The sequence below is a fragment of the Grampus griseus genome (assembly GCF_964374135.1).
Source record: "Grampus griseus genome assembly, chromosome: 5".
NCBI lineage: Eukaryota > Metazoa > Chordata > Mammalia > Artiodactyla > Delphinidae > Grampus > Grampus griseus.
The window spans coordinates 72,919,062-72,932,622 of NC_138998.1; the positions used below are offsets into that span (position 1 = coordinate 72,919,062).

Below are 13,561 nucleotides of genomic sequence, written 5' to 3' on the forward strand. Positions count from 1 at the left end.
TGGCCCCACAACTTGAAATTTGGTTAGGGGACTTCCCTGATGGTCCAGTGGTAAGGAATACGCCTACCAATGCAGGGGATGCAGGTTTGATCCCTGGTTGCGGAACTAAGATCACACATGCCGCGGGGCAAGTAAGCTCGCGTGCCACAACTAGAGAGAAGCCTGTGCACCACAAGGAAGAGCCTGCATTAAGACCCGACACAACCAAAAGACATATTAAAAAATAAGGGGGGTGGTGGTGCTTCTCTGGTTGCACAGTGGTTAAGACTACCTGTGCAGGGGACATGGGTTCAAGCCCTGGATCGGGAAGATCCCATATGCTGCGGAGCAACTAAGCCCATGTGCCACAACTACTGAGCCTGCGCTCTAGAGCCCATGAGCCACAACTGCTGAAGCCCGTGCGCCTAGAGCTCATGCTCCGCAACAAGAGAAGCCACCACAATGAGAAGACCGCACACTGCAACTAGAGAAAGACTTTGAGCAGCAACAAAGACCCAACGGAGCCAAAACATAATTTAAAAAAAAACAGCCAACATAAACTAAAGGTTAACTACTTTGTTGTGCCAGTTAAATAGCTGTACTCTTGGGAATCTTCGAATAGAGGAAGAGATGCTTGGGGGTGGTACTTCAGAAAAGGGAAATGGCACAAACATTGCGAAACCAGAAGGCACTTGAACAATTTAACTGGGTTATGTAGTGTGACTGAAACCAATTGGAAGTAATTGGAAGGTAAGTCTAGAAAACTACCAGGTGCCAGGATTTTAGACAATAGTCTTTTTTTCTTTTTAGCAGTACGTGGGCCTCTCACTGTTGTGGCCTCTCCCGTTGCGGAGCACAGGCTCCGGATGCACAGGCTCAGTGGCCGTGGCTGATGGGCCCAGCCGCTCCGCGGCATGTGGGATCTTCCCGGACCGGGGCACGAACCCGCATCCCCTGCATCGGCAGGCAGATTCTCAACCACTGCGCCACCAGGGAAGCCCTAGTCTTTATTTTTATTTTTTTGGCTACACTGCCCATGACATGTCGGGGATCTTAGTTCCCCGAACAGGGATGGAACCCTTCCCCCCTGCATTGGAAACACTGAGTCTTAACCACTGTACTGCCAGGGAAGTTCTAACAATATTCTTGTATTAGAGTGTCACTGGAGAGCTTGAGTGACAGGTGACAAGATTCATATTTTAGAAAGATCCCTGTGGCAACCCAGCATAAACTGAAGGAAGGGAAAACCAGGTAGGCTTTGCAGTCTTAACTGAGATATTTGAGTACTTTAATAGAGCAGACTAAACATTAACCGAATGTTAAAACCAATTGATTGTAGAGAGGAGTCTTCAAAACTAACTTCCTAGCTTTGGTTGCTGAGCGGGTAACAGTGCATTTACAAAGTTGGGGGACTAGGAGACGGTTGGGGGCGGGGAGTGAGAGCCTGTATTACGCTTTTCTGAACCCATAGCGAGGTTTGGTCAGTGCAAAGGCAGTCCTCAAGCCAAAGCTACATTGGAGGAGTTGAATGTTTCACAGAAATGAACTTAAAACGGCTAGCAGCTTGTCCTTTAGACTATTGAAACTGCCCCTCCACCAGCATGACACTGCCTTTACCGCTAGGAAACTGAGATGACCGGTATCATTCTTTACTCACAATCCGCAATTTCTTTGTGGTTTTGTGTAGAGAGTACGTTGTAAAGTGATATATTTTGTTTGAAATCCCAGCTTCCACTAGTTGTGGGATGATAGACACATCTAATGAGTCTACTGGTAAAATGCCCCAACCATTTTTTCTTTAAAGTACATTGTCTTCACCAATGAATTGTAAATTCTTGGGAATTTTCTGTCCTTTTTTTTTTCTACTACAGTTCCTAGCATAGTAATTTACAATATTCAGTTCCTGAAATGACTGTTACAGCTCGGTGCTTTGAGTCCCTGGTTTTAATTCTTTGTTTTGTGGGCCACAAGATTTGTCCCAACTTAACAATTTCTTATAGTTCCTCACGGCTCAATTTTTAAGGTAGTTGCCTTAATGGCAAAGATCTACCTAGTCTCCGGGGTTAATGCAGTTGCAATTCTTACATTCATAGAAGTTAAGGGATGGGCTTGAATAGTAAAGAACACATTTGATTTTACAGAAAATGACTTTCATTAAGTGGGTCTAACACGATATTGTAAATCAACTAAAATTTTTTTAAAAAGTAGGTCTAGAATTGGTGACTCAGGATAAGTAAAAATGAAAATTACATTCCACTTACCTTTTATACAGAGAGCTAACCATAAAAGATTTTGCATGTGTCTAAGCACCTGGCACCAAGTAAGTGCATATCTTTTCGGTGAATAACTGAATTAAAAAGTGAAAAACTCCCTCAGTAAGGACACCGACGTATCAACATCCCATTACCAACAGCACCCACTAGTCTTCCCACAGCTCAGCTCACGTGGGCCGCCAAGTGGCTTTTATTGGCTGGTTTCGCGCGAATGAGACGCGATGGACGTGATGCAACTCAGCGTCTTCCGCGGTGAACTTCTTATGGGTGACGCTAGCCAATCAAAAAGCACCTTTCCACCGCCAAGTCCCTCCACCTGCCTCGAGAGGCGAGGGGCGGGGCTGGCGCTGGGCGCGGAGGCGTCACGTACTCCATGGTAACGACGCTCGGCCTGAAGATGGCGGCCGAGACGGGTGGAAGAGCGGGCTCCTCAGCTTCAGGCCGGGGCCCGAGCCGGTGGCACTGGAGCGGTTCTTTATGGGTCCGAGGCGTTTTACTCCTGTTGGGCGGGCTCTGGGCAAGCGCTACATCTATTCCTGTCTCCTTGGGCAGTTCTTCTCCCTGCCGGCACCACGTCCCCTCTGAGTCTGAGGTAGGGCGACAGAGGGGCCCTGTGAGGGTAAAGTAATACGGGAGGCGATGGCATAGAGGATGGTGATTGGAACAAGCGGTACTGGAGGAGAAAGCGAGATTGGGCCAGAGACTGAACTCTTAGAGGGCTGGGACCTGGTATCAACTCCCTTCCTGCACCCAGCAAAGTGGCTCAGTTAGGCGCTCAGAACGTCATCAGGTCCGGCGCGGAGGGTTGTGCTTATCAGGTAGTCCTAGAGCAATCGTTTTCAAACTTGAACGGGCCGTCAGAATCACCTGAAAGACTTGTTCAAACACAGATTGCCGCTCCATTCCCTCCCTCTGCCCACTTCTGACTCATTAGATCTGGGATGGGGCCTCAGAATTTGCAGTTGAAGTTCCCAGATAGTTGATGATGCTGCTTGTCCAAGGACCTCACTTTGGGAACCACTGATCTAAAGGTTTGAGAAGAAATTGATAGGAGAGCTAGACAAAGGCATTGAGAGGATACTGGGGATTCTCTGGAAACAAAATTCAGGTTGATTTTCAAGTTACTTCATCACATTGCTTGCTTTACCCTGTTCTCCTGTCCTGGAAGTGCCTGCCTCCCTCCCATTACATTTTTATTCCTGTCTAAATTCTTTCATTCTGAGTTCCTTAACCTCAAGGCAGCCTGCTGAAACCACCCCCAGTAGAATGTTCTTTCCATTTCACAGTACGTCTTATCTGTACTCTCTTCTGGCACTTAACCAAGTATCGCTGTGTGGTGATGGTTTGTACCTTTGTAGTTAAATTGTAATTTTCCTTGGGATAAGGTTTGTGTCTTATACTTTAATTTCTCCACAGTACTTAAATCAGAGAAGGGCCCACAATAATCAGTATTCTTTGAGGAAAGAAGACACAGTACCTGGGTCAGGGCTGCATGTTGTGATTGATTTTATAATTTGTCTTATTACTTTAACAAGAAAGATTAATCTAGAAATTTTCAGGTCAGCCCAGAAATCTAAGACCATTCATTTTTGTGATAATTTCCAAAAATTTTTATGCATGCTGTTCATAACCATATATGCCAGAATACTAAGTTTGGGGTTTGTGGCTGTATTACAGCTTTTATCATGACACTGCATTCTGGCTGAATTATTTTATTTTATTTTATTTAGTCTCTTAGCAACTTGTAAGTTTATAATACAGTATTGTTGTCTATAATCACTGTGTTAGATATCTGGGACTTATCTACTAGTTGCAAGTTTGTACCCTTAAGCATCTCCTCAGTTCCCCCCACCCACCTAGTGAATTCTTTTTAAAAGACATTCCCACAAAGCCCTGCACTTCTCTCTTTGAATTTAGATCAAAAGAAGAGAAAATAGTTCAGAGAACTGCAAAATCTCTGTACTAGAAGGAATCTTAATAGCTGTTTTCTTCTTGTGATTGTTGCCAGTGTACAAATCTCCTACTAATATTTGAACATTTCCACAAATAAGGAAGTTATCTCCAAAGACAGCCCCTTTGCTTTTTGGAGAGATCATTGTTCTTTCTATAGAGCTGAAAATACAGACGTTCCTGCTGGTCCAGTGGTTAAGACTCCGAGCTTCCACTGCAGGGGGCACGGGTTCGGTCCCTGGCGGGGAACTAAGATCCCGCATGCCGCATGACACGGCCAGATATGATAACAATATAGAGCTGATAACTGTTCCTGAAACTTCCATCCACTGTTTTTATTTATGGCTCTTGATTGAACAAACTAAATAGTGGTAGTGCTTCAGATATTCAAAGCAAGCTATTAAGTTCTTGAGAGTTCATATTCCTAATAAATTTTACTAGTTATTCATAGAGTATGTAGTAGCAAGTCCTCCTAACCAATCTCTTTGCTTTAGCTTGGACACAAAGTATAAGCAAGTACTATTCATTGTACTACTAGTGACTGTACCTCTGTTAATTGCAACAGGAAATTACAGTAACTTTTTATTGGTAATGGTGAGGAACTACGAAACATTTTGACTCATATATCTTCTTCTCAACTAAAAACTCTACGTTTTGTTTTGTTTTTATTATGTAAATTAAAGCAAACCCCCAAACAGAATAGTATAATGAACTCCCATGACCCTTCACCCAGCTTCAGCACTTACCAGTATTCTCTTAATTCTGTTTTATATACTTCTACCCATTCCCCATCTTCCCACTGTTATTGTTACTTAAAAAAAATTTTTTGTAAGGTTTATATATACTGAAATGTAGCAAATGCAATCATGTATATTCATGTAAAACCCACAACTCTATCACAATATAGAACATTTTCAAGTCTCCAGAAAGTTCCTTCCTGTCCTGTGCCAGTCAGTCTCTCCCATCCACCCAAGGCTACTATTGTTCCTTTTTCCTTTTGGTATTAGATTTAGATTTCATATCAAATTAGTTTTGCCTATTCTAGAACTAAGCTTATATCAATGGAATTATATAATATGTAGTGTGATATGGTATATCACATTGGATTTTCCAATAGTAAATCAATCTTGCATTTTTGGAATAGACGCTACTTGGTTATTATGTATTATCCTTTTAATACACTTACGAATTCAATTTGCTCATAGATTAAGGACTTTTGCATCTATGTTTATGAATGATGTTGGTTTATAGTTTCCTTTCTTAGTGAAGTTTTTGTTAGTTTTTTTTTTGAATTTTTGAATTTTATTTTATTTATTTATTTATACAGCAGGTTCTTATTAGTTATCTATTTTATACATATTAGTGTATATATGTCAATCCCAATCTCCTAATTCATCCCACCACCCCACCCCCTGCCACTTTCCCCCCTTGGTGTCCATACATTTGTTCTCTACATCTGTGTCTCTATTTCTGCCCTGCAAACTGGTTCATCTGTACCATTTTTCGAGGTTCCATATATACGCATTGATATACGATATTTGTTTTCTCTTTCTGACTTACTTCACTCTGTAAAACAGTCTGTAGATCCATCCACATCTCAACAAATGACCCAATTCCATTCCTTTTTATGGCTGAGTAATATTCCATTGTATATATGTACCATATCTTCTTTATTCATTCATCTGTTGATGGACACTTAGGTTGCTTGCATAACCTGGCTATTGTAAATAGTGCTGCAATGAACACTGGGGTGCATGTGTCTTTTTGAATTATGTTTTTCTCTGGGTATATGCCCAGTAGTGGGATTGCTGGGTCATATGGTAATTCTAATTTTAGTTTTTTAAGGAACCTCCGTACTGTTCTCCATAGTGGCTGTACTAATTTACATTCCCACCAACAGTGCAAGAGGGTTCCCTTTTCTCCACACCCTCTCCAGCATTTGTTGTTTGTAGATTTTCTGATGGTACCCATTCTGACTGGTGTAAGGTGATACCTCATTGTAGTTTTGATTTGCATTTCTCTAATGATTAGTGATGTTGAGCTTCTTGGCCATTTGTATGTCTTCTTTGGAGAAATGTCTATTTAGGTCTTCTGCCCATTTTTGGATTGGGTTGTTTGTTTTTTTATTATTGAGCTGCTTGACCTGTTTATATATTTTGGAGAGTAATCCTTTGTCCATTGATTTGTTTGCAGATATTTTCTCCCATTCTGAGGGTTGTCTTTTCATCTTGTTTGCTGTTTCCTTTGCTTTGCAAAAGCTTTTAAGTTTCATAAGGTCCCATTTGTTTATTTTTATTTCCTTTACTCTAGGAGGTGGATCTGAAAAGATCTTGCTGTGATTTATGTCAGTGTTCTTCCTGTTTTCCTCTAAGAGTTTTATAGTGTCCAGTCTTACATTTAGGTCTCTAATCCATTTTGAGTTTATTTTTGTGTATGGTGTTAGGGAGTGTTCTCATTTCATTCTTTTACATGTAGCTGTCCACTTTTCCCAGCACCACTTATTGAAGAGACTGTCTCTTCTTTATTGTATATCCTTGCCTCCTTTGTCATAGATTAGTTGACCATTGGTGTGTGGGTTTATCTCTGGGCTTTCTATCCTGTTCCATTGATCTATATTTCTGTTTTTGTGCCAGTACCATATTGTCTTGATTACTGTAGCTTTGTATTATAGTTTGAAGTCAGGGAGTCTGATTCCTCCAGCTCTGTTTTTTTCCCTCAAGACTACTTTGGCTATTCAGGGTCTTTTGTGTCTCCATACAGATTTTAAGATTTTTTGTTCTAGTTCTGTAAAAGATGCCACTGGTAATTTGATAGGAATTGCATTGAATCTGTAGATTGCTTTGAGTAGTATAGTCTTCTTCACAATATTGATTCTTCCAATCCAAGCACATGGTGTATCTGTCCATCTGTTTGTGTCATCTTTGATTTCTTTCATCAGTGTCTTGCAGTTTCTGAGTACAGGTCTTTTACCTTCTTAGGTAGGTTTATTCCTAGGTATTTTATTCTTTTTGTTGCAGTGGTGAATGGGACTGTTTCTTTAATTTCTCTTTCTGAGCTTTCGTTGATAGTGTATAAAAATGCAAGAGATTTCTGTGCATTAATCTTCTATCTTGCAACTTTACCAAATTCATTGATTAGCTCTAGTAGTTTTCTGGTGGCATCTTTAGGATTCTCTATGTATAGTATCATGTCACCTGCAAACAGTGACAGTTTTACTTCTTTTCCAGTTTGTATTCCTTTTATTTCTTTTTCTTCTCTGATTGCTGTGGCTAGGACTTCCAAAACTATGTTGAATAATAGTGACAAGAGTGGCCATCCTTGTCATGTTCCTGATCTTAGAGGAAATGCTTTCAGTTTTTCACCATTGAGAATGATGTTTGATGTGGGTTTGTCGTATATGGCCTTAATGATGTTGAGGTAGGTTGCCTCTATGTCCACTTTTGGGAGAGTTTTTATCATAAATGGTGTTGAATTTTGTCAAAAGCTTTTTCTGCATCTATTGAGATGATCATATGGTTTTTATTCTTCAGTTTGTTAAAATGGTGTATCACATTGATTGATTTGCGTATATTGAAGATGCCTTGCATCCCTGGGATAAATGCCACTTGATCATGGTGTTTGATCCTTTTAATGTGTTGTTAGATTCTGTGCTATATTTTATTGAGGATTTTTGCATCTATATTCATCAGTGATATTGGTCTGTAAATTTTCTTTTTTTGTAGTATCTTTGTCTGGTTTTGGTATCAGGGTGGTGGTGGCCTCATACAATGAGTTTGGGAGTGGTCCTTCCTCTGCAATTTTTTGGAAGAGTTTGAGAAGGATGGGTATTAGCTCTTCTCTAAATGTTTCATAGAATTCACCTGTGAAGCCATCTGATCCTGGACTTTTGTTTGTTGGAAGATTTTTAATCACAGTTTCAATTTCATTACTTGTGATTGGTCTGTTCATATTTTCTATTTCTTCCTGGTTCAGTCTTGGAAGGTTATATCTTTCTAACAATTTGTCCATTTCTTCCAGATTGTGCATTTTATTGGCATAGAGTTGCTTGTAGTAGTCTGTTATGATGCTTTGTATTTCTGCGGTGTCCACTGTAACTTCTTCTTTTTCATTTCTAATTTTATTGATATGAGTCCTCTCTCTCTTTTTCTTGATGAGTCTGGCTAAAGGTTTATCAGTTTTGTTTATCTTCTCAAAGAACCAGCTTTTAGTTTCCTTGACCTTTGCTCTTGTTTTCTTTGTTTCTCTTTCATTTATTTCTGCTCTGATGTTTATGATTTCTTTCTTTCTACTAACTTTGGGTTTTGTTTGTTCTTCTTTCTCTATTTCCTTTAGGTGTAAGGTTAGATTGTTTATTTGAGATTGTTCTTGTTTCTTGAGGTAGGCTTGTATTGCTATAAACCTCCCTCTTAGAACTGCTTTTGCTGCATCCCATAGGTTTTGGATCATTGTGTTTTCATTGTCATTTGTCTCTAAGTATTTTTTGATTTCCTCTTTGATTTCTTCAGTGATCTCTTGGTTACTTAGTAACGTATTGTTTAGCCTCCATGTGTTTCTGTTTTTTACGTTTTTTTCCCTATAATTGATTTCTAATCTCATAGCGTTGTCAGAAAAGATGCTTGACATGATTTCAGTTTTCTTAAATTTACTGAGGCTTTATTTGTGACCCAAGGTGTGATCTATCCTGGAGAATGTTCCGTGTGCACTTGAGAAGAAAGTGTAATCTGCTGTTTTTGGATGGAATGTCCTATAAATATCAATTAAATTTATCTGGTCTATTGTGTCATTTACAGCTTGTGTTTCCTTATTAATTTTCTGTGTGGATGATCTGTCCATTGGTGTAAGTGAAGTGTTACAGTCCCCCACTATTATTCTGTTACTGTCTATTTCCTCTTTTATAGCTGTTAGCAGTTGCCTTATGTATTGAGGTGCTCCTATGTTGGGTGCATATATATTGATAATTCTTATATCTTCTTCTTGGATTGTTCCCTTGATCGTTATGTAGTATCCTTCCTTGTCTCTTGTAACATTCTTTATTTTAAAGTCAATTTTATATGATATGGCTATTACTACCCCAGCTTTCTTTTGATTCCCATTTGTATGGAATATCTTTTTCCATCCCCTCACTTTCAGTCTGTATGTGTCCCTGGGTCTGAAGTGGGTCTCTTGTAGACAGCATATACATGGGTCTTATTTGTATCCATTCAGTGAGCCTGTGTCTTTTAGTCAGAGCATTTAATCCATTTACGTTTAAGGTAATTATCGATATGTATGTTCCTGTGACCATTTTCTTAATTGTTTTGGGTTTGTTTTTTTAGATCCTTTTCTTCTCTTGTGTTTCCCACTTAGAGAAGTTCCTTTAGCATTTGTTGTACAGCTGGTTTGGTGGTGCTCACTTCTCTTAGCTTTTGCTTGTCTGTAAAGCTTTTGATTTCTCCATCGAATCTGAATGAGATCCTTGCCGGGTAGCGTAATCTTGGTTGTAGGTTCTTCCCTTTCATCACTTTAAATATTTCATGCCACTCCCTTCTGGCTTGTAGAGTTTCTGCTAAGAAATCAGCTGTTAACCTTATGGGAGTTCCCTTGTATGTTATTTGTCATTTTTCCCTTGTTGCTTTCAGTAATTTTTCTTTGTCTTTAATTTTTGTCAGTTTGATTACTGTGTGTCTCTGTGTGTTTCTCCTTGGGTTTACCCTGCCTGGGACTCTCTGTGCTTCCTGGACTTGGGTGGCTATTTCCTTTCCCATGTTAGGGATGTTTTCGACTATAATCTCTTCAGATATTTTCTCGGGTCCTTTACTCTCTCTCTTCTCCTTCTGGGACCCCTATAATGCAAATGTTGTTGCATTTAATGTTGTCCCAGAGATGTCTTAGGCTGTCTTCATTCTTCTTTCTTTATTCTGTTCTACGGTAGCGAATTCTACCCTTCTGTCTTCCAGGTCACTTATCCGTTCTTCTGCCCCAGTTATTTTGCTATCGATTACTTCTAGTGTATTTTTCATTTCAGTTATTGTATTGTTCATCTCTGATTGTTTGTTCTTTAATTCTTCTAGGTGTTTGTTCTTTAATTCTTCTAGGTCTTTATTAAACATTTCCTGCATCTTCTCGATCTTTGCCTCCATTCTTTTTCCAAGGTCCTGGATCATCTTCACTATCATTATTCTGAATTCTTTTTGTGGAAGGTTGCCTATCTCCACTTCGTTTAGTTGTTTTTCTGGGGTTTTATCTTGTTCCTTCATCTGGTACAAAGTCCTCTGCCTTTTCATTTTGTATATCTTTCTGTGAATGTGGTTTTCCTTCCATAGGTTGCAGAATTGTAGTTCTTCTTGCTTCTGCTGTCTGCCCTCTGGTGGATGAGCCTATCTAAGAGGCTTGTGCAAGCTTCCTGATGGGAGGGACTGGTGGTGGGTAGAGCTGGTTGTTGCTCTGGTGGGCAGAGCTTAGTAAAACTTTAATCCACTTGTCTGCTGATGGGTGGGGTTGGGTTCCCTCCCTGTTGGTTGTTTGGCCTGAGGCGATCTAGCACTGGAGCCTACCCGGCTCTTTGGTGGGGCTAATGGCAGACTCTGGGAGGGCTCACCCCAAGTAGTACTTCCCAGAACTTCTGCTGCCAGTGTCCTTGTCCCCATGGTGAGCCACAGCCACACCCCGCCTCTGCAGGAGACCCTCCAACACTAGCTGGTAGGTCTCATTTAGTCTCCCATGGCGTCACTGCTCCTTCCCCTGGGTCCTGATGCACACACTACTTTGTGTGTGCCCTCCAAGAGTGGAGTCTTTGTTTACCCCAGTCCTGTCAAAGTCCCGCAGTCAAGTTCCGCTAGCCTTCAAAGTCTGATTCTCTAGGAATTCCTCCTCCCATTGCCGTACCCCCAGGTTGGGAAACCTGACATAGGGCTCAGAACCTTCACTCCAGTTGGTGGGCTTCTGTGGCATAAGTGTTCTCCAGTTTGTGAGTCACCCACCCAGCAGTTATGGGGTTTGATTTTTTTTGTGATTATGCCCCTCCTACTGTCTCATTGCAGCTTCTCCTTTGTCTTCGGATGTGGGGTATCTTTTTTGGTGAGTTCCAGTGTCTTCCTGTCGATGATTGTTCAGTGGTTACTTGTGATTCCGGTGCTCTCACAAGAGGGAGTGAGTGCTCGTCCTTCTACTCTGCCATCTTGTTAGCTTTTAAAAATATTTATCTATCTATCTATCTATCTTTGGCTAGAATGGGTCTTTGTTACTGAGCACAGGCTTTCTCTAGTTGCTGTGAGTGGGGGCTACTTTTCGTTGTGGTGCGTGGGCTTATCGTTGCTGTGGCTTCTCTGTTGCAGAGCACAGGCTCTAGGCATGCGGGCCTCAGTAGTTGTGGTTCGCGGGCTCTAGAGCTCAGGCTCAGTAGTTGTGGCTCATGGGCTTAGTTGCTCTGCGGCATGTGGGATCTTCCCAGACCAGGGCTTGAACCCGTGTCCCCTGCATTGGCAGGCAGGTTCTTAACCACTGCGCCACCAGGGAAGTCCCTTTGTTAACTTTTAATAGCAGAATTATACTGGTCTTACATAATGAGTTGGGAAATTCTATCATGTATTTTCTAAAAGAAAACTTTTTCCTTAAATGTCTGGTATAATTCATAACTGAAACTGTCTGGATCTAGTGTTTGCTTTGTAGAGAGTTGTTTTTTAAATACTTTTATTGAGCTATAATTTATATGCCATAAAATTCACCCACTTAAGTGTCCAATTAAGTGATTTTTATAAATTTACAAGTCTACAGAACCATCACCACAGTCCAGTTTTAGAACATTTCCATCACCCCAGAAAGATCCCTTGTGCTCATTTGCAGAAAACCCATGCTTTCACTCTGGCCCCAAGAAACCACTGTGTAGGGATAGATAAATCCAGTTTCTCTCATACAAGTCTATTCATAGTATCCATTTGATCTTATGTCAGTCTTGGTAACTTGTGTTTTTGAAGGACTTTATTTCATCTGAATTGTTAAATGTATTGACATAAAATTGTTCATAATAATTTATCCTTTTGTTGTCTGTAGAATCTGAGTGATAGGCATGCTTTCATTTCTAATGTGGTAATTTGGGTTTATTCTGTTTTATTGTAGTCCATTCTTTCTAAGGGCTTATTAAGTTTATTAATCATTTTATTTTATTTACAAATTTATTTATTTATTTATTTTTGACTGCATTGGGTCTTCGTTTCTGCACATGGGCTTTCTGTAGTTGCGGTGACCGGGGGCTACTCTTTGTTGCAGTGTGTGGGCTTCTCATTGCGGTGGCCTCTCTTATTGTGGAGCACGGGCTTGAGGCATGCGGGCTTCAGTAGTTGTGGCACGCGGGCTCAGTAGTTGTGGCTCATGGGCTTAGTTGCTCCGCGATATGTGGGATATTCCTGGACCAGGGCTCGAACCCGTGTCCTCTGCATTGGCAGGCAGATTCTTAACCACTGTGCACCACCAGGGAAGTCCCTATTAATCATTTTAAATAGCCAACTGTTAGCTTTGGTAGTTTTCTTTAATTATTGTTTTCTATTTCATTGTTTCCTGTTCTTTATTATTTTTCCTTTCTACTTACTGTGGATTTACTTTGTTCATATTGTTAGGTGGAAACTTAGATCATTGTTTGTCTTTTTTGTTTTTAATGTTTATTTATTTATTCATTTATTTGGTTGCACCAGATCTTTGTTGTGGCAGGCAGGCTCCTTAGTTGTGACTCATGGGATCCTTAGTTGCGGCTCCTGGGATCCTTAGTTGTGGCACGTGGGCTTCTTAGTTGCAGCTTGCAGGCTCCTTAGTTACGGCAGGTGAACTCTAGGTTGCAGCATGCATGTAGGATCTAGTTCCCCGACCAGGGCTCGAACCTGGGCCCCCTGCATTGGGAGCATGGAGTCTTATCCACTGTGCCACAAGGGAAGTCCCAGATCATTGTTTTTTAGCCTTTTCTTTCTTCTCTACCATAAACATTTAATGACCTGTATTTCTCTCAAAGTACAACTGTAGCTACATTCCACAGATTTTGACACATTGTATTTTAATTAACACTTCATTCAAAGTGATAATTCATTTTTATTTTCCCTGGTAATTTTTTCTTTGATCCCTGGATTATTAAAAATGTTTAAAATATAATTTCTAAATATGTGGTCCTTTTCTAGATATCTTATAGTTATCGATTTCTAATTTAGAGGTACCTTCTGTAAGATTTCAGTTCTTTGAAATTTGAGATTGTTTTATTTATACCTCAGCATACGCTCTATCCTGCTAAACTTTTCTGTGTACTAGTAAAGAATATATATTCTATATGTATTGAGTATAGCTTTCTATACATGTCAAAAAGGTGAGGCGATTGATGGTACACTTCAGATTTCTATATT

The 13,561-nt window shown here is 40.4% G+C and overlaps 1 protein-coding gene across 2 annotated transcripts in view; it reads left to right on the plus strand.

Moving 5' to 3' along the window:
* Positions 1 to 2,625: 2,625 nt before the first annotated feature.
* LMLN (leishmanolysin like peptidase) overlaps positions 2,626 to 13,561 on the plus strand; it is a gene marked incomplete at both ends in the record, with an annotated part of 74,200 nt that continues 63,264 nt past the window's right edge. The window contains one exon of one of the 2 annotated variants that reach the window (XM_082654686.1): positions 2,626 to 2,844. In XM_082654686.1, the coding sequence (XP_082510812.1) occupies positions 2,626 to 2,844 (219 nt within the window). The remainder of the gene's footprint in view (positions 2,845 to 13,561) is intronic. The other variant, XM_082654687.1, reaches the window with a different exon arrangement.